Below are 26948 nucleotides of genomic sequence, written 5' to 3'. Positions count from 1 at the left end.
GGCGAAGGAATCAGAACTGATCAGGGAGGAATGAACCAGCTGAAAGTGTTGAGCTCCAGTGTGGGGATCAGGTTGTGGGCTCCTCACGAGACAGCCAAGCATCAGGGTTTGAGCCCAGCCCAGTAACATTGGCACAGGCTCCCTGGTTTAGCCCCCTTTTTTGGGAAAAAATCCCGCAGGAATGTGTCTTTTGCCTAATCTGGGCTGTGGGAACAGGATAGACACGTTTCTGCATGTTCCACAACCATACTTCAGAAATATCTGATTTTCTGAGTTTCCGTTCTTTAAAATATTAATTAATGTAATTTTTTTTCATACAAAACCCCAGAGTGTGGGGCTGAAAATGCAATTTCTTGCTGCCATGGAGGGCTGTGAGCTGCCTTGACACTGCTATGATCCCTGTCCTCAGCAAGAACCAGGACTCACAATTTTCAGAGTAAGTGCTGCCAGTGGCCTGAAGACAGGTGGAAAATATTAACAAAATAATGTCAGCAATTACCAGTAAAACCTCCTTAATTTGAGCAAACATTCCCAGAGAAAGACTCCTATCATCTTTGTGTATTATTATGGTTTTCTCCTCTTTAATTCAGCTGGAGAAGCTGGGGTAAGATATGAAGCCATTCAGTGCTGTGCCTGCTCCGTGCCCTGATGTGCCCTGTCCTGGGGGAGCAGGAGCAGCTGGGGCTCCTGGAGCCATTCCCTGCCATGCTCCCAGCCTGGGGACAGGGATGGGGACAGGGGCGGGTGGCAGCACCAGCTGCTTGCTGCTCCCACGCCGGAGCCATGTGTTGATTCACTCTGTAATTGATTTGGGCAACTCGAGGCAATCGGTTTCCAAGATACCACATCCTTCAGATATTTAAAACCCCTCTCCCAGGCAGTGTATTATATTTAAATGTCGATGGATGATCCGGGTGTGTATTTATAGCCACGCTCAGATGGGCTCAGTGGATGGCTGGGCAGGGAAGTGTGTGTGGCTGGGATTCTGAGGGGCCCCTCTGAGTCACCCCAAAATCAATATCTCACCATGGGTCAATGCATCAGAGGCAGCTCCGCCGTGCTGGGGTTCAGTGCAGCTCTAATTAGGAGCCAGGCCATGGGCAGTGACTGTAGGCTGATTCAGATTTTCCCTCACAACAGTGATTCCAGATTTCCCACCCAGGGGCAGTGACTGGTCCAGCCAGGTGAGGGATGTTTTGTTCACTGTTCCTGTCATTCCTCTCCATCACCTCCCCACCTCCACACCACTGCCATGGCTCACACAAGGGTCACTCCCTCCCAGCAGTGAATGCTGGCTTCCTGGATAAAGGAAATTTCCAAAGAAGAGAGAGTAAGGTGCTATGATCTTACTCTGGAGGTCTAGGAAAAAAGAAAAAAAAAAAAAAAAAAAGGAAATATTGGTTAAATCAGCTGAGTTTTGTGAGACCCGGAGTTGCACACGCATCTTGTGAGACCAAGGTTTCAATGCAAGGAAAGAAAATTCATGTATGTAGAGAAGAGGGGGCAGCTCTGAAGAAGGCAGGAGAGGCAGAGATAACCTGGGAGGTGGATGGGGACACAGACACACAAGTCACCCCATCCTGGAGTGGCTCTCCAGGTGCAGTTCTGAGCAGGAATGACAGGAATGCCACTGGAGAGGCAGAGTTCCCAAACTCCTGCTTTGGGCTTCTCCAGCAAGGGGAACACTCACCCAAATCCCAAGGCCTGGCATGAGCCCAGCTTGGGCTCAATGCAGAGCTTTTCCTTGTTTCAGCACAAAACAAGCTGTAAAATGCCCTAAGAATGGAGATAAAACAAAGGTTTGGATTTGTGACCTCCCACCTTTGCCACAATCATAATTTGGACTTAAAGGAGGTAGCCAAGATCCAGGATCACACATCAGCCAAAGGCTGGACTAGATGACCTCAGAGCTCTTTTCCAGCCTCAAGGATTCTGTGAAATCTTCCTTTCATCCATCCATTGGGCGTGTGTAGGATCAGGACGCCGCAGCAGGAAGGGAACAACAGGACCAATCCAGCCTGGAACTGCAGGTTACAAAGGCTAAACTGAGACACAAGGTGTCCGTGTGCCATGGAGAGAGGGAAACTGCTAAAACAAGAAGAGCTGGGAACGCTCAGAGCTCCAGCCGTGGACATCTGGGGAGGTCCTGGGGGAGAGGGAGAGCAGCTGGGAATGGGAGCAGAACACAACAACATGGTGGGCTGCGAGGGGCTGGCCCTGGCTGCCCCCTCAGGAGGCTCAGAGCAGTCCCCTGAAGGAGACAGTGTCACCCAGTGTCACTCGGTGTTACCCGGTGTCACCTGGTGGGGCCCGGCCTGGGCTCAGCAGGAGCAGCTCCCGGGAAGCGGCACAGGATGGGATGGGAGAGCGCTGACGGTGCTGCCCGTGGGAGTAGCCGTGGGCTGGGATGACGGGTGGGTTTTGGCTCAATAAGGAAAAAAGAAATAATAAAACCCAACCTTTTTTTTTTTTTTTTTTTGTTTGCTTCCAGCCTCACTATGGGCTACGTATCGTGGAGTTTTCACTGGGATGTTTTAGCACTGGAATACATGCGAAGAAAGGAAAATCCGTGCCCAAAAGGATGGTTTGTATTAAAAGCAGTGTAGTAATAAGCAAAATTAAAAATACAATCCATTAGAAAATCCCCTGCTTAAGAGGTTTTAAAAGCTGTTTTTACCCTTATCTACCAATAATGTTGACTTCCTTATTTTTTTCATATCCTAAAGGTTTTACAGTGACAAGTATTTTTGCTGGAAGCATTTCTTAGTTCAATGTATGAGAGCTTGAACAGATCCCACTCACGGATAAACTGAGTCATTCCAGCTTTCTCATGCCATGATCTGACCTTTGCTAACTTTAATTTACGCTTTTTGGGTGACTCCTTGAACTACGTCGTCATTTACAGTATAACCTTTGAGGCTTATAAATGTGTTTAGGGCTGATCAGCCTGCTGGTCTTTGAGGGGTTGAGGACACCTGTAAAAGTTCAGACCATGATTTCCAGCTCAAAACCATCCTGAGGGAGGAGTGAATCAGTTCCTTGGGAGGTGTCAATAGGACACAGAATGGTTGGGGTGGGAGGACCTTAAAGCCAACCCAGTCCCACTCCCTGCCATGGGCAGGGACACCTTCCCCTATCCCAGGTTGCTCCAAGCCCCATCCAGCCTGGGCTTGGACACTTCCAGGAATCCAGGGGCAGCCACAGCTTCTCTGGGCACCCTGTGCCAGGGCCTCTCCACCCTCACAGGGAAGAATTCTTTCCTAAAATCCAATCTAAACCTACTCTCTGGCAGGTTGAAGACATTCCCCTCTGTCCTGGCACTCCAGGCCTTTGGAAATAATCTCTCTCCATCTTCCCTGTGGGCTCCCTTCAGGCACTGGAAGGCCACAATGAGGTCTCTTCTCCAGGCTGAATAATCCCAGCTCTCCCAGCCTTTCCTTACAGCAGATCTGCTCCATCCCTCTGATGGTGGCACCATCTTGGTGCCTCCTCTGGAATATTTCAGTCCTGAAAGTCCTGAAAGCTGCAGTGCCATTGCAGTTGTTCTGGCAGGTGCTTTTCCCAAGGAGCCCCCAGCCTGTGTGAATTCCTCACCCGTGCCAGGAATGTGAGCAGCAGCCAAGGTGTCTGCAGGGGAGCTCTCCCTGTTTTCCAGCTGTGTGGAGCAGAATGGAGCAGAGGTGTCACTGTGACAAGCCAACAGCTCTGAAAAAACACTCCCAGAGTCTCCAAGTGAATTTGGAGGAAGCCAGAACGGCGGGGTTGGAGTTAAACAAACAAGCAGACAAACAGGGAATGACAATTTTGGGCTCCCCTGAGCTTTCCGCAGCTCTCGGTGGGTTCAGCAGATCCATCAGAGTGACACGAAGGGAGTCAGAGGGAAATGCTGAGCAAACAGTGTGGCATTTTATGGAGGAAAAATCCTTCATGGAGAAAATATTTATGGCAGAATGTTCTGTACACAAAATTGATACCATGTGTTTATCCCATTAAAATCTTATCTAAGGGGTCTGGGGGTATCCTGGTGGTTCTGTGCTCAGGTAATCATCTCCCTCACTCAAAAAACACCATTAATTGAGTCCACTGGGTCCAAAAAAATGCCATTAATTGATATAAAATGGGATCATAGTTTTATTGTAGCATTAATACAGATGGAATCATCTCTGAGTGAAAACATCTTCCACCTAGAGTGCTAAATAACCAATATTAATAGCTAGGTGCAACATAAAATGCGTTATAGCTGTCTTATTAAAAGGCATTAAGCAACTTTGTCATAACGGAAGAAATACGTTACTTCTGTTGCTGCAAGCTTAATGATTGTGCTTAATCACTCATTGTCTGGTGATTGAAAATTTGGAAAGGTGTTTTAATTTAAATTTTGAAGTGTTCTCAGGGTTCATGTACTTCTGAAAGGCATTGTTGGAAGGCAGTTGTGGCACTCACAAAGGCACAGTTTTGCAGTAAATCCAAGTTGGTGCTCTCCCAGCCACATGGTGCCTCAAGCCCTCGCTGCTGAGCTCAGGGACAATTTCAGATATCATTTAACAAGACTGACTTCTTCCTTTGAGTTAATTTGAACTTCAGCCCTTGATCATCTGCCTCTGTTTATGTGCAGTTAGCCATCCTTGAAAATTTTCAAATTAATATTTCGCTGAGAATATTGGAAGTATTTTAATTCTCACTATCTCTTTCAATGGTTCCTGTAATTATAAGGTACGTCATTCATTTGAGATTTAAATCTGCTTCCTTCCCACACAAACCCAGCATTATTTCTTTTTTTCCTCGAGATTACTGTTAGCAGATTTTAAAAGTTAGGCTTATTAATTTTTTGTATTAAAAAAAGCAGATCCTCCTCATTTGAAGAGTCCTGCCCTGGTGCTTTTTGCTGGCCTTCCAGAGGTGGTACCACACTGTGTTTGCCGCAGGAAGAAAAATCAACGGTTGTTCTTCCTCCTTTTATGAGATAAATATTGATGCTCAGAATTACATTCTTTAAACTTGCTTCAGAACACCACAAAATGTGGTGAAATGTAAACTGAAACTAGGCTGGAGCTGGGGTTTTGTAGCTTCATTAGGCAGGTTGAGGTACCCCCACCAGAATTACGCTGGGCTGTGGGTAAGAGCCATTCTTTACAAGTCTGACCTCATCCTGTGAGATGTTTCCTCCACTGAGTGCTCCTGTTTCTCACTGGAGCCAATTCACAACATCTACTGAAAAACCCTCCCCTTAAGGGCGGTGAGAACCTGCCTTTCACATGGTGTGGACTGGATTTTTTCCTGTTTGCCAGGAAGTCTGCTCGTCTGTCAAATTGTTACCACTTTCAGCTGTTCTGCCACAGCTCCATCGATGCCTGTGACAGCTCCACAGTGACAGGAGAAGCAGCTCTTTCAGTGTCACAGTCAACTTGTTGAAGACTCTTCATAATCATTTGTCCCTGTGGATTTGCAGCACAGGAGGAAATATGGCAAAGAACTGGGAGTGGTGGTGAGCCTTGTCCTTCCTTACTCAGCACTTGGCTGTCCTGTGGCTGCTGTTGGTTATTAAGAGCAAGGTAATGACCTCCAAAGTGTTTTGTGGCATTTCCTTGTAGAAAGACACTGATTAAAGATCAATTGCCTGGCAATTGCTGCTTCAGATTTGTCCTGGAAAAGCAGGATGTGACTGGGATGACTTTGCTGGCAGTGCCATGCTATTGGATAGTGCTGGAGGATGGATGCATAACGAATTCCTGCAGAGCAACACAGGATCCCAGAATGCCTGAGGTTGGGAAAGACTTCTGGGATCATTGAATCCAACCTAGGACCCATTCCCACCTTGTCACCGAGCCCGGAGCACTGAGTGCCCCATCCAGGCATTCCTTGGACACTTCCAGAGATGGGGAATCCAAACCTCCCTGGGCAGTCCCTTCCAAGGCCTGACCACCCTTTCCATGGAGAAATTCCTGCTGATGTCCAACCTGAGCCCATCCTGGCACAGCCTGAGGCTGTTCCCTCTCCTCCTGTCCCTGTTCCCTGGAGCAGAGCCCGACCCCCCCGGCTGTCCCCTCCTGTCAGGGAGTTGTGCAGAGCCACAAGGTCCCCCCTGAGCCTCCTTTTCTCCAGGCTGAGCCCCTTTCCCAGCTCCCTCAGCCTCTCCTGGGGCTCCAGCCCATTCCCCAGCTCCATTCCCTTCCCTGGACACACTCCAGACCCTCAGTGTCCTTCTGGCAGTGAAATCAGGAGCAGGTTGTAGTTCTCGCACGTTGACATTCTGTATTTAACACACCTGTCTAAGCCCAGCTGAGGGAAACAGGAATTAGAGGCAACTTGCATCATTCCTTAGTCTTCTCAGCAGCCCTGTTGTGGCTCGAGAGGCTTCTCAGCCTAGTAAAGAGTTTCAAGTTAGTTCTAGTCACTTACCTGCTCATCTCCATATAATACTGTTATTTGTCTAATTATTTCTATTCTTGTGTGTTTGCTATGTAAAAATGCAGCGAAGCCATTATGCAGGAAAAGAAAAGGAAAGTGGTTGAGATGATTATTCTGTTATCAGTCATGACTAAGATGAAGAGATATATACTAGCAAGACATTGTTCCTAAAATAGATATCTTGCAAACAAGAAATGTCAGTCAAATGAGGTTTAAATTAAATTCCTGTTAGCAATTACTTACAGAATTATCATGCTACCATTGAAATAATTATGAATGTTGTCACCAGGGTTAATGGGAAAAGAAGTTGGGCTTAAGAGACTGATTCTGAAACGCATTCCAGAAAGTGCTCAGCTTGTGTCCTGCTGAACCCAAAGTCACAGGGCTACAAAGAACATCCTTGGCTGAAGAGTGGCTCCAGACTCAGGGCAGTGGGAAAAGGTGAAACTGAGAGCTGGGCACTTGCAGGAAGTATTGAATGGCCACAAATGAGTGACCTCACTGGGAGAAGAACTGATGAAGTGCAGAAATGTGATGTGTGTTCCAAATAAAGAACTGATGAGTCAAGATGTGCCCCAATTGGAACAGGAGCAAAGTCAAGATGGCTGGAAAATGACCTTGATTGTGGTGGAGGAGAAACAGCAGTGGAGTTGTGGTGACCCCCAGAGCAGCAGGGTATACTGGAAGGGTGTGTAGATCTCTGTCCCTTCAGCAGTGGGGACCCTTCAGCCTTCACTGCTGCTGCAGCAATTATCTGAAGAACCACACTGACATCCCTGAAATGGCATTCATGACCTCCTCTCTGCTCCTAATGCAGCTATTACTCATCCAGTCAAGTCCTTTTGTTACACAATAAGGAGAAAACAACTTCTAAATATATAATTTTAAATCAGTATCTCTGTACTGCAAGACACAAACAGCTACTGCTGAATTATTTCTGACAGATACTAAGTTCCAATTTAATCTTTCAGGTTGAGGCATTTTTCTAAGCATGGCTCAGTAGGAAGTTAATTATAATCTTCCAAAATGGGAAGAATTTTCACCTGGGATGATTAGGATACTGGTTTGAGGCATGGTATGTGGGCTCCTAGCTAAAGTTAGGAACTGGCAGCATCTTTGGCTCTCTCTCACTGCAGAAGTAACACCTTCTGCTGTCACAAGAACTTCCCTGAAGATGGAGATCACGATGATTTTGGATGCAATCAATCCCTTAAGTATTCATCATTGTTGATGCATTTGCATATTGGAACATCATGGTGGTTTATTCTGCGCTCTGAGGCAAAATTTGCTCTGAATTCCAGTTGGAATTTTCAGGCTTGGTTTCAGCTTCAAGGATAAATCAGGTTTGAGGAACTGTAAGGAAGCAAGTTCTGGAAAAAGACAAAAGCATGTGATATTCAGGGGTTTTTTTAAAAAGGATCAATTGCTTGTGGTAGATTTGCCATCTGTTGGTGTGTGCACACTGCTGCAGTGACTTACTTCAGTATTTAATTACGTTTTCTGACTGCACTTGGCTCAGCTAACCTTGGGAATTTCTATCAGAAATACAGTTGGTCATGTTTTCGTCAGTAGCTTTTGGAAAGGGATGAATTACCAAATAAATTCTTGTTGATGAGTCCTTAGGAGGAGCTTGGACAAACCTGGGCCTTGGGGTTTTCACTGAGTCATTATGTGGAGGCTGCAGGATTCCTGTGGTCTCTGCTGGGCTTTCCTAAGCTCACTATCCAAAAGTGCCCACAAAAGCTGAGTATCCATCCCTGCAGTGTCACCCGTGGGTGTAAAACCTGCCCCTCCTTACTCCATCCCTGCTGTGGCCTCGTGGTGGGCCCAGTGTGCTCTGAGTCCCCTGGCATCTCCCATAGGACTTGGGGAGCTGATGGCTGCTCATTACTTTCCTTCTCTTTGTAATTTGTAATTTTTGTCCTTCTCATTGTTGACAACTGTACCATGTTTATGCCAAATCAGCAGTGAAAATATGTGCAGAGAAATGGAATTTCCCCACTCTTCAGCTTTGGGTGAGTGACCAGCCCAGGAACCCCCAGCCTGGGGAAGGTAGCAGTGCCCAGTGGGATGGTGGATGTGGGATATAGACCTGTGTGAAATTCCAGATGTGCAGAGGGGGAATAATCCCTCTCCCTTGCAATATAAATCCAAGGAACACCAGATCCAAGCAAGCAGCAGGCTCAGAGTGAGCCTTTGGTGATAAGGGAGGAGTTAGCGTGGTGTCATGATCACTGTAAATGTAGATATTCCAGAAAACTTGGGCAAACTGATGGAAGGAACAAGACTGTGCTGTGCAGGATCTCATCCTTGCTTTATGAAACCTGAATTGCTTGAGCCTGAGCAGATCTGGAGCTGAATTTTTAGCTATTGCTTACCCTGTTTGTAGGTTCTGCTTTCCTGGCCAGTGTGGAGACAGGATACTGCATCTCTAATTTATATTTTCCTTTGAGGATGGAGAAGAAGTGAGACGTGTCAGTTGGCTAGTTTGTAGCATTCACTCAGTTTTGGGAAGAAAATATAAACTATAGGACATTTGATTTCAAAATGCATTTCAAAATGAAGGAAAACGAAAAGGTTTTAAGTGAAAACAAGTATATACAAGCAAAAAAAAAAAAAAAAAAGTCTACTAGGACCTTCATTCACTGTGCCTATCTGCAGTTTTCATCCCCTCCTGTCAAAGCACTGTGATCAGCAGAGATAAATTCATTGTATTTTCCATATGGCTGGGATATTTCTTGAGCTCATTTTGGACAAATGTGGCAAAATTTGCTGCTAAGTCTGTCCCATGGTTCCAAAATATCCCCCAAAATATGTTTGCTTTGACGGTGAGAACGGAATAGTAGATCTTTCTTAAGGTGTTGATCTGGGAGCATCATCTCCCAATTGGCTTCCTTTTTTTATCCCTAAGTGAGCTTTTAAAACCTTGCTACGGAAGCACAGGGATGAGATGGGAAAATATAATGCAGCTGAGGCAGGGATTCACCACGGGCCTCTTCCCTCGCACTCCGTACTCTGACACAACCACAACAGAGTGGAAGTTCACTCTGTATTTGATACCACATCCCTGTGAATACACGTAAATGAGCTTGGCTTAGGTGCACATTTCAAATATCAGAATATCCAGGGTGGGATATGGACTCTCACACTTCTGTATTCACACTAACACAGCACTGACCAAAGGTTTTGCCATGATGCTGTTCCATAACTTAATCTGTATACAGATGTTTGGTATTGGGATACCAGTGTCTAAAACTGTGGAAATTTAGCTGTATTTACCTCCTTAGGACCTGAGCTATTTCCTCTGTGCGTAGAGGATTTCCACAATTTAATGGCCAGGCTCTGTGTGAAGCAGTCCCTCCTCTGGAGCAGCTCTGGCAGGGACTCAAGGATGCAAGGACACATTTTTGTTGCACCAGGACAGCTGTTTCTCCTCCTCCTAGGAGACTGAGTGGCATGAACAGGACATGCTTTGTGCCCACCAGCATTCATCCACAAAACAGGGGAAGGGTTGGGCTGTTCTGATTCTGAAAATGTGCTGAAATTGTGTTGTGCAATAAATTAAAGGTGAAATGATGATGAACTTGAACAAACTTGCCGGGAGGAATTAACTGTATCCCCCCAAACCAGCTTCACAATCAATCCTAGAGTTCAGCTTGTCTTGAACTGAATCCCCAAAGCCAAATTTGTACTTGTTCTCTTCCAGGGGTGTTACCAGAGTCATAAAAGCAGAATGAAACAAGCAACGGCAGCTTCCTCAAACTTTGCTTTTTGCAGTTTCCTGCCTGAGCTCTTGCTAAATCAGGCACTCTCCACATATCCCTCTCTTCCCAATCCTTGACTTTCCAGGGGAAAGCTTTGCTGTCCTTGCCGTGGTTCAGGTTCAATGTCACTAAGCTGGGGAAGGAGGGGGACAAGACACTGGCCAGATGATAATATTTTTCCTTTTCTGGAAAACTTGCTGGGTGAATGAACACAAAGTTTGCAGGATTCTTCTTGAAATGATGTTGTTTAGAGTAGCTACAGATTAACAGAAAACTGCAGAGGGAACACCAATCTGTAATCTGAGAAATGTCCTGCTGGGAATGACATGCAGGAAATGTGCAGGGATTTTTAAAAATTGATAAATAAGCTGTTGTTCCTGCGTTCAAACATGTGATTGGTGATTATCAGGGAAATTGAATAAGTAAAGTTCATATGGATGCTGTCAGGTGGCTGCAGGTGCATAAAAGGGACAACTCAGTGCTTGGAGTTCATGTTACTGATATTGAACTAGCTGGATTTTGGCTGCAGACCCCATTTATTACTATATTATTTTTTTTTTACTTTTATTTTTTATTATTTTTATTCCTTTCCAATAAAATACTACTCTCAGCAACTTTACCATGCTGTAGAATTAATTTTGAAGTGAATCTATATTAAGAAACTAATTATTTTGAACCCTTCATCTAATCAAAGTCCCTCAGAGGTTCTCATGCTGCTCCTACAAGGACCTGCTGAGGGGTGGAATGGGCAGAACCTGCTGAACAGATGAAGGTGCTGAAATGCCAGAAATATTCAGCTGCAAATTGCACAGCAGGGATGTGACACCCTCAGCTGAAACCTGGGCACCAAATGAGATCTGATACCCCTATAGGCAGATTGGATGCTCTAGAAATAGGGGCATACAATATCCAGGTATATAATATCTAAATATTCATTTGAAACCCAAGACATGAGGCCCTGGTCGTCCTAAATGAGTGATTTGCTGATGTATTTTTGATGGTTTATTTCTCTGTAAAAGAGCATTTGAGGAGGGTCTTCCTAATTTTTACGTTTCAGTGACATATTGTTGCCTTTTATTGAATACTTTTTGCTTGTTTCGTCATGAGACCGAGAGTAAGAGAAATTTGGATTTTCCTTTTTCTTGTAGCTATATACATAATATTTTCCCTTTTCTAGCCTTTGACACAAATAACAATCCTAACTCCTTTAATTATTGCTTTCCTCTGAACTTCTCAAATCCCTGGGGATGCAGAACACTTGTTTGCAGCCTGTTATTATTTGCAGCAATGGGAGAAGTCAGATGCAGGAAACCAGCATCTGCCACAGGAGTTTTAGACACAAGTTCTTGTTGGGCACTCCAAGAACTTTCAAAAATCACTTCTCACTTGATTTCCTTTCTATTTAAATTAAGTGCCTGATGGAACTGATGTACAGATTTAATCAAAGAGAAGATTTGGCCACGCCAATGTCACCAGTAGTGGCACCAACAGCCTGCAAAGCTCTCCCTTCATCTCCTGCCACCTAATTGCTGTAAAATCTCTGTGTTCACACACTCCTACCACAACAAAAAATAAAGTGACCCAACCTGAACAACTCTATATTTAAACCACAAATCCTCTGGCGACGTTAACTACCTGTGACTTGGCTCCTCCGTTTTCCCACCTGATTTTTGTTTTTCTGAAGGACAAACTTTCCCGGTGCACGCTCCAGAAGCGTTTGTCTCCCATGGTTGAATTCCAGTCCTTTAAAAACAGGAATGGGAATGCTGACGTGCCAGCTGGCGGCTGCTGAAGTGACACACTCACAATAGGCAACTCTTCAGCCACAGGGAGCTGGGAACAGGCAGCTCTGGGGGACTGGGAATGGGATTTAATCAAGGACTGCGGCAGCACAGCATCCTACACTTGTCTGTGCGGTGCTTGGCTCCCGAGCCAAAAATTCAGCGTGGAGAAAGTGTTAGAGCTATGGGGCGCACCAGCTTGCTCCCGTTTGTGCTCATTTAATCGAAATTGTTTGGCAATCAAGAACGGTTTGAGTCTTCCTTTGCTCTGTCTACAGGGCAGGGCTTATTGATAAGACAGACAGCGTGTTCAAATACAAACCGCCATTGAGGCAGCTTTCTATCCTTTAAAAACATACTTTTTAACGACTTCCAGCTCCTAAAACCGAACGGTGCGCGGGGGATACGATCATTTCCTGCACTCTCTCTCCCCTGCCCCCGTTCGGCAGCGCCTGTGTCTCTCCCGGAGCACATGCCGCGAACAAAGGCGGCGGGCCCGGGCCGGTGCCACCCGCCGAGGCGGCTCCTCCCGCCTCCCCCGCCGCGGGCCCGGGCCGCGCCTCCCGCCGCCCGCGCTTCCTGTCCCCACGCCGGGCCAATTCGGGAAAAAAAAAAAACAAAAACCAAACGAAACTTTTAGGGGTTTTGTTTTTCCCCTGCCTCTCTGTCAGCTCGGTGGAAGAGCCTCCCCGCGCCGGGCCCGCAGGCGGTGCCCCTCAGCGCCGGCCACTGACAGGCCGCGTCCCCTCCAGCCTGTGCCCAAACCACCCCTGTCCCCTCATCCCCAGTGCTCTGATCACCAACCCCTGGTCAGCCTCCATCCCCCTCAGACCTGCCCCCGCAGCCTCGTGTCCTCGGCCCCGTCTCCCTCATCCTCTGTCTCTCACCCCCAATCCCTCCATCCCCAATCCCCTCACCTCCACTCCCCCTCAGACCTGTCCCTCACCCCCAACTCCTCCATTCCCAATCCCCTCATCCCCAGTCCGTCCACCCCAATCCCCTCATCCCTAATCCGTCCACCCCAATCCCCCTCAGACATATCCCTCACCCCCAATCCCTCCGTCCTCCATCCCCTGACCACCATTCCCCCCCAGACCTGTCCCTCACCCCAACCCCTCCATTCCCAGCCCCTCCATCCCCAATCCCCCTCAGCGCGGCGCCGCCGCCCGCCCGCGGCCCTGGTGACGTCACCGCGCGTCACTCCCCCCCCTCCCCATGCAGGGGATTCTCCGTCCCGCCCTGACGTCACCGCGGTGCGGCGCAGGCCCCGCCCCCGCGGGCCGCCATGTTGGGGGCGTGCGCGGGGCAGCGCAGCGCGGCGCCGCCCCCGCCGGCCGGCAGCGCCCGCTCCCCGCTCCCCGCGCTCCGCTCCGCGCCCCGGCCCCGCACCGCACCGCCCCGACACCGCCACCGCCAGCGGCCCCGCCGCCGCGGCCCCACAGCCGGGACATGGTGCCCTGCGCGCCGCTGGACGACGAGCCGCAGCCCTGCCACAAAATGGAGCTGTACGTGAGCGGCGCCGAGGTCAGTGCGGGGCGGAAGGAAGGGAGGGAGGGAAGGGGGGAGGACGGGGCGGGCCGGCTCCGCGCCCCGCCGGCACCTGCGCCCGGCTCGGCCTCCTCCGCGCGGGGCCTCGCCTGGCTGCCCCCTCAGCTTTCCCCCTTTCCGCTGCCGCGCTTTCCCCGCTTTCCCCGCTTTCCCCACCGCCCCCGGCCTGCGCCCCGCGTCCGCCCTGCCCTGCCCGCCCCGGTCCCGGCCCCGGCCCCCGCCCGCCCCCGCCGCCCCCCGGGCCCCGCCGCGCTGCCCCGACACGTGTGGAGGTAGCGGGACCGGCGCCCGGGGGAGGCCCGCGCTTTGTGTCCCCTCCCGGCTGCTTCGTGTCACAGGTGTCCGTCCCCGCGCAGCACCCCAGGGGTGGTAAACTCACTGTTATGGCCGTAGCTGCTGTGAAAAGTTACTGTAAGTTCTGCTGGAGATTTGCTGGCGCTGATTTGGGTGCGCGTCCAGGTAGGTTGTCGCTAGGGAGGTCCCTTCGCCCTTCTGCTGGAATAGCTATACCTTAATTATCGTACACATAACGACCTGAGAGAACCGGGAGTGCCCGGCTGAGTGTTTGGGTGTTTAAACGTTGAATAGCTAACTCTGCGTTGACTATCATAAACACAGCAAGCAGAGTGCCCGGCTGAGGTTTGGATGCTTAAACGTGCTAGAGAACGGGGAACGACTTCGAGGTATTGCCTGGTGCTCCAGGTGCTTCATCAGCAAGGAGCAAATGCAGTTTAAAAGAAAATAAAAGGTAAAACTGGTTCTTGTTGCAGTGATTGCTGCTTCTCAGCAGAACGTGGTGCTCGAGTATTAGAACTCTTGCACTTTGAAATCAGAAGTGAAGGGTTGCGTATCAGGTATCGTCAGCTATGACAAATAAAAGATTACACCTAGGTCTGTTAGACACACAAAAGATGTTATCTAAATAAAGCTGCTTAAAACTGGTCGGACTTGCTTTCTGTAGTGCACCAGACTCTTCTTATTGTGAGTGAAGAGGGTTTGCAGCAAAATCATCTCAAAGTACAAAGTGTGTGAGAGTGAAAGGATGTCCCTTAAAGGGTCTTGTTGAAATTTTTTCCCCTGATAAAAACTGGAAGGGAAAAAAACCCCCAAATTTCTTAATGCTTTTAAAATTTGGGGATTTTGGTACCACTGCCAAGTACTGTAATTACTGGATGTGCATTTTTATACCATGGCTGCTACCCTCTTAAGACTTTAAAATGTTCTAATGATTAATAATACTTGCTGCAGTCCCTCTACCTTAATGTTAGAGAACTCATTATGTTAGTGAAGCTTCAGGATCAGAAAGTCAGCAGAAGTACGAGGGCTTATTTTATTTGTTTGTATTGTCTGTAAAAGAAGTTTGTTGTAGTTGAGGTTATGAAGCATAGTGAAGATCTGAGAACTTTCTTGGTCCTGTTGAACAGTTCTTTAGGAAATACTAGGAAATTCTGACGTATCAGTGCTAAAATAATCAAGTGTAGAGTGCTGCAGCCGAAGTGGGATGTGCATCCCTGGTGTTTTTTGGCTAGACAAGCCCCCCCAGCAAGGGGAGCCAGCAGAGCACAGGACAGGGATGTCCAGCCGAAAGGGCTCTGTGCTTGTGTGACATGTGAGGGCAACTGTTTGCAGCAGTCACTCTTTAAATTGTATTTTCCTCAGGCCTGTACCTGAGCTGTTTCACAAGGTCTGTGTAAAGCTCCTCCAGCTGTGCTCTGATTAAAAGGGGACTTGGTGTTTGTTGTGTCCGTGTTAGGTTTGGCCAGCAGCACTTAAAGCCATTTGTGCCAAACCAATTTCTTCAAGTTGAATGTTAAGTTCCCAAATTCCAGGAGCAAACACTTGTGTTGTCACAACGCTTTCTATATGTGATCTCAGGGGTGTGCTGCACTTCTCACTGCTGGGTTTCTACATCCACATGGTTTGGGGGTTCAACAAAGGTGTATTTTATGTCCAAATGCATTTTAGTTTGGGCTTAAATTTAATGGAATGAGTATAGCTCACAGTACTCATTACAGCCTTGTATTGGCGGTCTGAGAGATCTCTGACCTTGGCCTTGCTGGAACTACAGTCAGCAGAGCTACTGTGAAATAGGTTTTTATTTTGAAGATTAACTTGTGCCTTCTGGTGCTCTTGTCCATCAGCTGTGGCACAGGAGGAAAAATCGGAAGAATGGTTTTTTCTGAGGACTCTGCTTGTTGACTGAATTTAGGATTATGTTATTAGCAGTAAGTGCATTTCCAGTAGCACTTGTGTTGACTTGGATTAAAAACACCTGGCAAGGAAAGGAGGTGATCTTGAAAGTAGGAGACAAATTCTCTTGCTTTGAGTCACAAGAACAGCATGGACTTTTGGAAGAAATCATTGAAGGTCAGGATTGAATTATTTTGCTCTTTTTGGGATGCTCTTAGAAGTGCTGAGGATTTGGGGCTGTGTACTGTACTGTTCCTGTGTTTATATTCCTGTGGCAGTATCACTTGTGAAGCTGTTTTGTGACTGGGAATTCCTTAAGCCCAGGTAGGAAGGATCAGTGTTGTGCTGTTAAAGCTTCAAATATTCAATGAACTTCTTTCCCCCTGGATATTGGATTAATAAGTATTTCCATGGTAATAAAAATAGGTGTCAGGGTATTGATCATAATCTACTGTTGTAGATTGTTAAAATGTAATTACAGTCTACAAAGGAACAGGAAAGTAAACATTAACATTTTACTGACCAAGCTGAATGAAATGCAGAAATAGTTGGACTTGGGTGGAATACAGGAATTTGGGCATTTTCTGCCCCTTGAACTGGGAGGATGGCATTTACAATGAACTGTATAATTGCTGTAAGCAAGCAATGAATATTGTGAATTGCATAAATGCAACCTCCTTCTCAAGTACTTATTTTTGCAATAAATACTTCAGGAACCAATTGCTTAACTGCCTGGTTGTGACAAGCAAGACAAGGCTGAAGCAAATAAAAGTAGCTGAAAACTAAAGTATTATGCTGGAAAAGGGGCTGCATTGAAAGTTGGTGCCCTTCAAAAGGCATTTTCGTGAGCTGAGCTCTGCTGCTGTTGTGCGTAAGCTGCTGCCTTTGCCAGTTGAAATAAATACATCTTTGATTTTGGCCAGCGTTTTCAGTCCATCCTCTGGAGCACGTTCTGAGCCTGGTCTGTCGAAGGCCACTGAATTTTGTCAGTGTTAGGAGTTGCATAACTCCTTTGTGAGTAATTACTGGCAGTGACGTGGATGACTCAGCTCTACCTAGTTTTGTGCATCTCTCAGAACCTCCACAATCGGCTGGTGTTCTGTTAAGGAGAGAAAGTAAAACATTGCCCCGGATTCGAGTGCCCTCAGCCGTTACAGCAATGTACAGATTTTGTAAAGATCTTGAAGAACAGGTTGCCTCTAAAAAAAAAAAAAAGTATTCATATTAATGCTCTTAAAGGGAAAACAATGAGTGTCTTTATGCATTGAAAAGTGCTGCAACACAGTAATAATGGTGGTGGGTTTGTTTACCACTTCTGACATTAGTTTTGGAAATCTGCTGTAGCATTCTGAGTCTGACAGGAGCCAGGAGTCTGTTGCCCATAGCTCACCTTGCTTCCTGCAGGATCCCTTTGGAGACACTTCACAATAACCCTAAATCCAAAGAATGGTATCGTTTGTTAACTCCTCATAGATAGAATTCTGCTTTTTGTGTAGTATTTCACTAGATTAAGGAAAAAAAAAATAATTGAAATAGTTGCTTTCCTCAAGCTTAAATCATATCCTTTTCCAGATTTACCTGCCATTAAACATGGAGGCTGGCTGCTTTATGCCCTTTGATTCTGGAGTTAAGACCTTGTACACAGCCAGGAATGGAAAGATCTCAAGTCCTTTGCTAATTCAGTGATCCCTGTGCTTGGGGTCAGCTTTGTGTCTTGTCAGAGCTGTAACTTTGTTGGTGGCACACGTAATTCTCCCTTGATCTGATAATGGGAAGGATCAAAATGTTCTTTTAAAATCACTAATTATATGTTGCTGAAGGTTTGGTGTCCTGTCTGAATGTGTGATTTGTTTGCCACAGGAAAAGAACTTTGTAGCTCTCCCTGGTAATTGATTATGGGTTTCAGGTGTTCGGGGTTGTTTTCTTTCTCTCTTTTCCTTGGTGTGTTAAATAAAGAGTGTGAGGGAGTTGAGAGGCCTCTTCCTGTTGTGGGGGGAGTTGAGGGACTGGGACTGGCCCGGAGTTTGTTCAGGTGGGGAGTGGATGTGCCCAGAACCCTCAAATTCCTCAGACCTATCTCAGGAAATCCTCAGTAGGCCAGTGTGTTGCTAATTAAATTAATGGTGCAAACTCTCTATAGATGTAATTAAGAATAAATGAGGAACAAATGTGGTCGTCCTGTCAGGATATTTTTTTTCAAAGTCTTTTTGACATAATTGGGATTTTTGATGTAAGCTTCCACTCAAATATTTTGAAATAAGTGTTTGAAGCATCCCTTTTGTGTGTGGGGAGGGAGACTGCTTATTCCCGTGTTTGTGTGGGGGAACTGAGGTGCAGCTCTGGGAACACCACAGTTACTTCCCAAATGGAGCCCGGGGAAGGTGGAGCTGTGGAGGATACAGGAGGTCTTGGTGAGCCTTGGGTAGGATTTTATCTGTTTCAAACCAGATAAGATTTTAGGTGAGTAGTGTTGAATATTGCTTTTTACTTCTAATTATAGTATGATGATAAAATTCCCAGTTCTACTTTTTCTAGAATTTTTAAAATTCTGTTTGAAAGCCTCAGTGAAGACATGTAAAACCAGGGCAGGATGAACCTGCTTTACATCTTCCACTGCTTTTCCTGGGATTAGGCATTTCTGCTGACCTTTGCCTGGCTTCTTTCAACCAAAACCTGTAGACTCACCAGGTCTTAAGGCATTTACCATGTAAACAGTGAAAACATCCTTAATATGGAGGAGAGGGGGAAGGCGAATGGTTCAAATCTTTGGTAATACTGGGAATCCTCTGTTCTGCTGTACTAATCAGAGGAAAAAACATGTGCAATAGTCATTAAGCCTTTTCCCAGCCCACAGAAGCCCTTTGGATATTCTCCTGAGGTAACAGGGATGGTCCCAGTCATGGGATCCATGGCACTGTTTAAATCCAGAGGCACATTTCTCCCTCTGGAGCAGCTGGGACCCTCAACCTGCACCTCTGCAGAAGTGAGTGTCTGACCCGCCAGGTGCTCTGGCCTAAACCTTGAGCTCATCTGTTTACAGAGTTCCTTTTGTTATTTTATACTAACCAACATCGTGGGGTACTTTGTGTCATTTCCAGAATGCGTGTTTGGAAAGTATTTTCAGTGTTTGCCTAAATGTCTGAGTTCAGTTCGTGTTTTCATGGGAGTTAATGTTTAAAATGTTCAGTTGTGGGACGTGAGCAGCACTAAACAGTAAAATGATTGAAGGATGAAGGAGTCTCCTTCACAATCATGGTACTGGCTTCTTTCACCTGTTCTCTTTATAGAGAGCTGTGCTTTTTAATCCTCAACAATAAATTAAATTTGTGCATTTGTAGATACTTAGTAAGTAATGACTTACAGGTTAAAATCATTCTGTTCTCTATATGTTTATGCATAAATATTCATCTTTAAATCACTAAAAGGAGCCTCACTTGGCTGTGGAAGTTGCATTTTGTATCTGGTTTCCACTGAGGTGGGAAATAAGTATTAACTGTCAGTTTACTTTTTTTTTTTGCCAGCTTCTGGTTATTGAAACGTGGCCAATTAAGTGACTGTACAAGACAGTAATGGTTTGATTTTTGTCATTGACTTTTTTTAGCTGAATTACTTAACAAGCTACCAGACTTTGGGTTATATACCAACAAGTTTGCAGACTTTTGTTCCCTCCTTTTTTTTTTTTTTTTATTTTTAATGGACAGTGACCAGGCTTCACAAACGAATATGGCAAAAAGGTAGTTAGTGTATCAAGCAATAAAAGCATATTCATGCCCTTGAACATCAAATTCTTTGGACTACAAATTGGCAGGTGTCCCAGTCCGTATCAGTACAGAGAGACTGGACAGGAAAAAACAAACACAGACCAAGGAGCAACAGTGGAGAGGAAAAGTGCACGATAGGAAATTGTTAATTAAGATGATCACCTGCCATAAAAATCCAATAGCTTAGTGTACTTGATTTGCCAGCAAGTTGAAAGTACAATAAATGGTGTTCTCAGGAACAACCTAGATGAGGTAACACACTGATTTTGGGTTCAAAACACCATTCCAGCTCCATTTTTTTTGTATCTGTATTGTTTTGAGTGTTTCCACAGTTCTTTCGGCTGGTAGCATTGGTTCTAGAGCTTAAATTTAAGTAACAAAACCTGGAAAATACTATTTTCCATATTTATAGAAATAAATTGCCCATATTTATTGAAAGTTGCCCATATTTATAGAAAGAAAAGGTAAAATGCACAATAAAATCACTTTGAAGTAAAGTCCATGAAGGAACAATGTTCTTACACTTCTGAGTACCTGGGGTAGAAACCCAGTTTATTTCTAGTTCTAAATAAGCTTTATGGACAATTTTGGTGGCTTCACTTTGATTCACACTTGAATGTAATTTTATGGTGTTGTGAAAAGAAATTGCGTGGAAATGAGGTTGGAGGTCAGAGCTGGGCTGAACTTCAGTGTTACTTCTGGATTTATTCCACTAATTCGGACAATAACAACCACAGTGAGTGTCTTGGCCCTCCCACTGTCTAATTTAGAGAAAAATAATTCTGCAAAAAAAGAAATAAGTTATGTAGCAAATGAGTAGCTTTGGTTTCTGTATCCAGGGTAATGCCTGGGTGATTTTTGGCCATTAGAGTTGGGGTGGCAACACGTGAAAGACCAATAATGGGCCATGGGTTGGAGGTACCGTTGGTTAAACTGAGTTATGATAAATAGAAACTTGTAGAGTGAAAATAAATGAAGCTTTATGCTATTGCCTTGATCTGTTTTTCTGTTGGGGTTTTTTTTTCAGTGAGGATATAGTCCAAAAATATGTGCCAGTATCTTGCTACAAAAACTGGAGATTTAATTTTATGAAAAGCATTGATTTGTGAATTAGCTCTAAAAGCTCTCAAAGGCAGGAGTCTGTAGCAGCAGTGGAAGTGGTTGAGAGTTTGCCTGGGTGACACAGTTGTGGTACAGACCTGTCCCTGCAGCCCCACCTGTTCCTCCAGAGTCTGAGTTTGGCTCTGAACAGAGGAATCTGTGGGGCATTTCTTTGTAGTCCTGTGTTTTACCACCTCCCATGCTGACAGTGATACCATATTCCAATATCTAGGCAGGGATTTTAGAAAAATTCAGAAGTACGAGAAAAAAAAAAAAAAAAGTCGTTACCCAGCCTAAGAATTTAATTGGTTCAACTTCTGTTTTCAGAAAAAAAAGTTTACATTTTCTTATGTAATTTCTAGTTAATATTTTAGTGTGAGACCTGTGCCACGAAAAGATAGAGATGCTGAGCAATTAATATATGAATAAATTAGCAGTTATTACTAGCAAAATCCATAATGGCATTCACCCATTTTTGTCAGGTATTTCCAGTTTTTCATGAATGCTTTGCATGTCTGAACAGAGCATGTCCTTCATTTCTGAGGTTTAGTATTTTTTTATTTATTTTCAGCACCAAATTGTTTGTGACTTAGAGAGTGCTTAAACTAAGGTTTAATTTTTTTTATTTTTAATGCAGCTGTGAACTTGGTATTTTCAAAAAGGCTTGGAATCACTTTGCATCTTTTCTGTTTAAGCTGCAAATTAATTTTCATTAGAAGACTCCAGGTTTCTGAAAAGCATCTGCAGCTTAAGTTTCGTTCATAACTGAGGAATTCTGCATTAGTGTCATCCTGTAGGGGTGGTATCTGTAGCTTTTAAAGGAGTTTTAAATTAATCCCAATTAAATAACACTGGCATAATAATAATAATGATGGCATTTACAAAAGGGAGATGCTAAATGATACATAAGGGAGATGCTAAATATAACTACTGAGTAGTAGTGTTTGTTTGAAACTACAGCTATAAATTAGAGCAACCCCACCACCAGTTTTCACTTGTGTGCTCTGAAATGTAAATGGGTCGATTTCAAACCCTTATTAATTTGAAATTGCTGGGTCTTAATGATGTTTTTTCCTTTTTTTTTTTTTTTTTTTTCCTTTTCCTGCATTCCCCTCTCCAGCTAAATGGCCTTAAAATGGCAGATGAGCCTATGGAAGAAGGTGAACCATATTCGTACCACGTAAGTGTTTGATTCCTACTTACTTAAGCCACTCATTAGCATGACCTCCAGTTGAAGCAATATTTATGCATTGCCTGCTCTTTAATAACTTCTGAACCCCTCATTTCATTTGAACAATATCTGAGGAGGCTCTACGTCTCAAAGATGGCTTTGGAAATTAGTGCCTGGGTAGAGACTGTAAATGCCTTGTTTGGGAAAATCTGCTGCATGAGGCTGAGCTTTATGGCAAGATTCCTTGTGCTGGAGGGAGCATTTGATCCCTCAACCTCAGAAATGCTCAGGCCAACCTGGAATCTTTCATACCCAGTGCTGAATGCTGCTCTTGCTGCCGTCATTTGTAGTTTTTAGTGTAGCTGCTGTACTTTCAGCTCAAAGGTACTTAATTGTGCTTTTTTAGAACAGAATTAATATGTACACCAGTATGTTAATTCTGCTTTTATGTAGAAATATCTCAGGTAAGCCCCTATTGAGCATGGGTTTTTTCCAGTGCCTGTTTAGGAGATGCTGAAGTGTGATGGGCCTTCTGTGTGCTGGCTAAACCTTGGACTGAAGTTCATGCTCATCCTGTGACTTCCCATGATAAAAATACTGGCCAGCATTTCTCAACACACTCACCCTTGTATTTTTGAGTAGGGTCACAGAAGTATCTGTTGCCCATGGAGTCCCTGGCAGTGTCCAAGGCCAGGTTGGATGGGGTTTGGAGCACCCTGGGGTAGTGGGAGGTGTCCCTGCCCATGGCAGGGGGTGGCACTGGATTGGCTTTAAGGTCCCTCCAAGCCAAACCACTCTGGGATTTTGGGATAAGTAGATCTTGTCACCAGATGTAACCACTGCTTTGTGTTACAATAACAACATGTATAAGGAAGCGATTTAGAGAATGCAGTCTTGGGCATAGACTCACGTGCTGCCTGGACATTTCCTGGTGTGGAGTGGGTAAATAAAGTATCAGAGTGGTGTCACATGCAGCAAAGAAAGGAGCAGGGGATTGTCTGAGTTTTCTACTGCTCTTGAACGAGGAGGAGGGGGAGATTGCTGAGCTCTTGGTGCTTGGAGCCACATTCCAGGGAGCTGTGACAAATCATGACTGATCCCAGAGTTTCCTTTGGCTCCTTGGCTCCTGCTGCACCTGCTGGGAGCAGGGAAGAGTTCCCTCTAATGCAGCTGGGTAGGAGCTGGTGCCTCAGCTTGGAAAGAAATTTGCTGCTCAAGCAGCAGAACACAAAATGAGATAACCAAATTTGCAGTTCATGGAGGCCAAAGTAGAAATGAAAATGAAAGTGGCTTGGAGCTGCCCTGTTCTGTGTGCTCATTCCTTGGCGGTGATGAAGAGGTCTCTCTATACCTCAGTCATGCCAATTTTTTGTACCTTAATGATAGTTAAGTAAGTGAAATTATATAGACATCTTTTGTGAAGATAAAACACTTTATTAAAAAAAAAAAAGGCAACTCATTTCATCCATCTCAAGTTAGTCTTTATTTGCATGGAAAACATTTCTCTCCTGAGTTCACATTTAGAAATCCTCTCAGTCTCCTCAGCAACCACGTGTGATGTCACAGGCTAATGGCTCGAGGTGGGTGATAAACACAGGAGAGGCTGAACTCTTAAAGAGCTTTTCTCATGCAAAGTTTCACGGTGTTAAGGAATACAAATTAGGATGGTGAAGAAAAAAGGCTTCTAAATAGAGTATTTACATATTTCATAGGAAGAAGCAGCCATTAAGTCTGTTGTACAACTTGGTGTGTAATTAAACAACTCGATGCTTTCATCTGTCATCAGATGACTTCAAAATGCTGCTGTTCTTACCTGCCTTAAACCAGGCATGTGTTTAAAGAGTCAAGGAAAATGAAAAGATAGGTGTATCTTTGCCCTGAGTGCATAAATGCAGGGTCACCAAAGGGCATGGATGAGGGGAAGTTGGGATATTTACAGTGTGTCATCAGTGTGCGATGGGGGTTTGTCACCAAAGAGGGAAATAAAGTAGCTTGGTTGTGAATTATAGAATTAACTTTGTTTTCCAGCAGTGTCTGGTGTTAATACCCACCTTTGTGTGGGAAGCAGGCAGAACAAACAGGCCTTTCCCAGAAGGAGGATGAAATAAGAGAGGGGAGGGGAAAGGAGTCGTGTGCAGTAACAGCTGGACTACAGTTTGGGAATAGATCAAGATGTTTGTTTGAACTCTTTCTTTCCCCCTCTGGACAAACAAAGCAATTAAGGCAGAAGCAATTAATGCAGTGTGATGATTGCTTCTTTTTTTTCTTTAATTACTGCAGTATGTACAAATTCAGATGAAGAGATTTCTACTGTGAATTTCTGTGTAAAACCAGAATTTCATCCGGGTACTTCTGTATGAACTGTGATAAAGCTGATTAGAAGTTTTAATTTACAGTCTGGGGCAGTAAGTTCACCTGACTATAAAATGATGTTATTTCCAAAACCCAGCTGTTTCATCCAATGCTCAGGTTCTTTCCTGGTTTGCACTTCTCATCAAGGGGCTGTAGCTCACAGGAGGCTGGTGGGGTGTTTCTCTGGTCTCTGCTAAGTGAAGCTTTCAAAGAGAAGGCCTGTAGATGAAGACAGGAGACAGTTGATAATCATTTGATGCCCCAAAAGTGAAGTACTGCAAATCAGATGGGATTTTCATTTGCGATTTTCTTGTGTTCAAGAACTTTATTGATATTCTTGATAGTGCTGAGGGTGTTGCTGCTTTTCCACCTGCAAGCTGAGGTTGCTCTTGTGGGCCTCAGTGTTTAATTTCAAGGGTGCTTATTTTGACACCTTGCTTGTTTTGGCTCTCAGAAACTTCTCTTACACCATAAAAGCTGCAATCCATCATGGGATTTATTGTCATCAGGAACGTTTGTCTTTTCACAAGTGGGGTTGCTGTGCCCTGCTAAAGATGAGAGGGACATGAGAAAGTCAAGAGAGCATTAAATCACTCACCTAGCTCAGAATTACCGTCAGCCGTCTGAAGGAGGTCCCCACACAGGATAATCTTCCCAGGAGCTCCGTACCCCAGAGTAGTTTGTTCTCTTGGATGCAAGGATTCTCAGAGTCCTTAAGATGAGTCATCTCTTATTTATGGTCTTCAAATGCTGCCTGTTCCTCCAGCTACAAATGGATGACCAGAGTTATTATTTGCTGCTGTGAAAAGCAATAATTACCCCAAATGATGAAATTCAATTTGGCTTTCATTAAGACTTATTTCAGGAAGGGGGAAAGATGAGAAGAGTAATCACTGGGAAAACTAAAGTTGCTAAGCAGAGGTGAAGCACAGAAGTCTTGGTTTATAAATCTGTGCATTTATTCCTTTCATGTAAAATAATTCAGCTTTTCTGTAGTTGAAATATTTATGGCAAAAGGAAATGAGCATTCTTTGAGAATTTTCCTTCAGTTGAATCTATTTAAGAAAAGATAGATGGGAAAACTCTACATTTGAACAGTTTTCCTTAAAACCTTAATAGAATTTCAAATATTTTACTAAAATAAAACTAAACAAAGAAAAATCCAGATATTTACATGCATTTTTAGCAAGACTTCATTACTGCAGGCCTGTTTACTGTTGTATTCTGTTTGCTTTGAAATCACAGGATGAAGGAAGTGTGAAAGAAATTCCAATTACACACCATGTGAAAGAAGGATGTGAGAAAGCAGATCCAGCACAGTTTGAACTACTTAAGGTCCTTGGACAGGGATCATTTGGAAAGGTAAGATGATAAACTTGTTCCATAGACCTGTCCAGACATTCCAGGGGAATACTGGCCAGCATGGCTGCTGGGAATGTTTGAAAATGTATTGAGTAATTGAATCCTTTTCCAGCCTTGCTCCAGTGCCATGGACAGAACCTTCTGAAAGAAATGGTGGTTTTTCTTTTAGTGATAGCACTTGACATGCTGGGAGTGTTTGGCTTTTTTCAAGACACAAAATCTGTATTTATGTAGCTACAGAAGAGTTGATTGTAGCAGTATGGAACTTAAATAACCTGGGAAATGTATTTCAGGTTTTCTAGTTTGCTGTATTTATCAAGTGATCTACAGCTAAAAGACACTAATTATTCAAATGGCACAGAGAAGAAATATGGCAGGGTTTTTGTTGCAGTGTTTTCCTTTTGTAATGTGCCACTGGGTGTCAGTTTGCAGAAGTGAAGTTGAAAATCTGATCTCTTCAGTCCCCGTGTTGAAACACAGTAGTTGAAATATTAATCCCAGTGTATAGGAAGGTAATTAATTTTTTAAAACCAGACTCAAACTACATCTTTTGGAACATCTGAAATAATCAGTCACCTTTATATTTGTTCCTATTTTCCTGTTAATCTGCTGGTTCTTTGTGTGTCTCTAGGCAGGAACAAACCTCTGCATGGAGTGCAATGAAAGAGTCAAAAATTGACATTAGGAAGGTATTCTGTCCATAAATGACAGTGTAGAGAACAGACTTAAAATATTTCTTAATATTTTGAGGTTTCAGAAGCATTCCTTTACCTGGTAGTATTGGTTGCCAATTCCCTCACACACTTCTCACTGCAGGAGCCTGAAAGGCTCCATATATTTATTACTCCTGACTTGAGATGTCTGAAGCTCCCTCAGGGTTCAGCAGGGCTGGCAGAGCCAGGCCTGACTCAGATTTGGCTTCCCTGAGCTCAGGGTTCTGCCAGCCCAAGGAGTGCTCCTGCTCGGAATCCCTGCAGCTTGGAGCTCTGGAATCCTGGCAGTGCCTCTTCAGGGAGCAGCTTCAGGAGCTGCACGGTGCCTGCTGCACACCTGAGCTCAGAGCTCTTTGTCTCTGTTCTTTGCATTGAAAAGAGAAAACAAACCAGAAGGATCTGTGGCTGTTGCCTTTGTGGTGTTTTCTCTTCCCAGTTTCTACTCCCAGAGTCCTTCATTTGGGCTTGGCAAACACAGGGGTTGTTTCCTGGAGGCTGGTTTTGACATCAGTGCAGGATATATAACACTTCCCCAGAAATAAAGAGTTAAATCTTCTGAGTTACTGAATTTTTCTCTTCATTTTTTGAGGAACAATGTGCCTTCTAAAGCAGATGTGGAGTTACGGAGAATTTGTCTGCAAATTAAATAAATAGGCACTGACCTTCAGCAGTTTTCAGCTATTTTGAGTCTTATTAGCTAAAATTTGTAACTTGTGCATGAATTCCTTGTGTTCTTACATAATAATATTAATAACATTAATATTATTATTATTACATTAATAACCAAATCACATTAA

At 44.5% G+C, this 26948-nt stretch overlaps 1 protein-coding gene across 6 annotated transcripts in view; it reads left to right on the top strand.

Moving 5' to 3' along the window:
* Positions 1 to 13402: 13402 nt before the first annotated feature.
* The window catches only part of LOC310922377 (ribosomal protein S6 kinase alpha-6), a gene marked incomplete at its 5' end in the record, with an annotated part of 36750 nt that continues 23204 nt past the window's right edge, over positions 13403 to 26948 (top strand). For 4 of the 6 annotated variants that reach the window (XM_083882884.1, XM_083882883.1, XM_083882882.1 and 1 more), the window contains 2 exons: positions 21452 to 21733; positions 25322 to 25438. In XM_083882884.1, the coding sequence (XP_083739010.1) occupies positions 21569 to 21733; positions 25322 to 25438 (282 nt within the window). Of the gene's footprint in view, positions 13478 to 21451; positions 21734 to 25321; positions 25439 to 26948 lie in introns of those variants that run through there. The other 2 variants (XM_083882886.1, XM_083882885.1) reach the window with 1 other exon arrangement.

The sequence above is a fragment of the Zosterops lateralis genome, assembly GCF_965231275.1.
Source record: "Zosterops lateralis genome assembly, chromosome: Z".
In the NCBI taxonomy this organism is placed as follows: domain Eukaryota; kingdom Metazoa; phylum Chordata; class Aves; order Passeriformes; family Zosteropidae; genus Zosterops; species Zosterops lateralis.
This window is presented reverse-complemented; position numbering and strand designations above follow the sequence as displayed.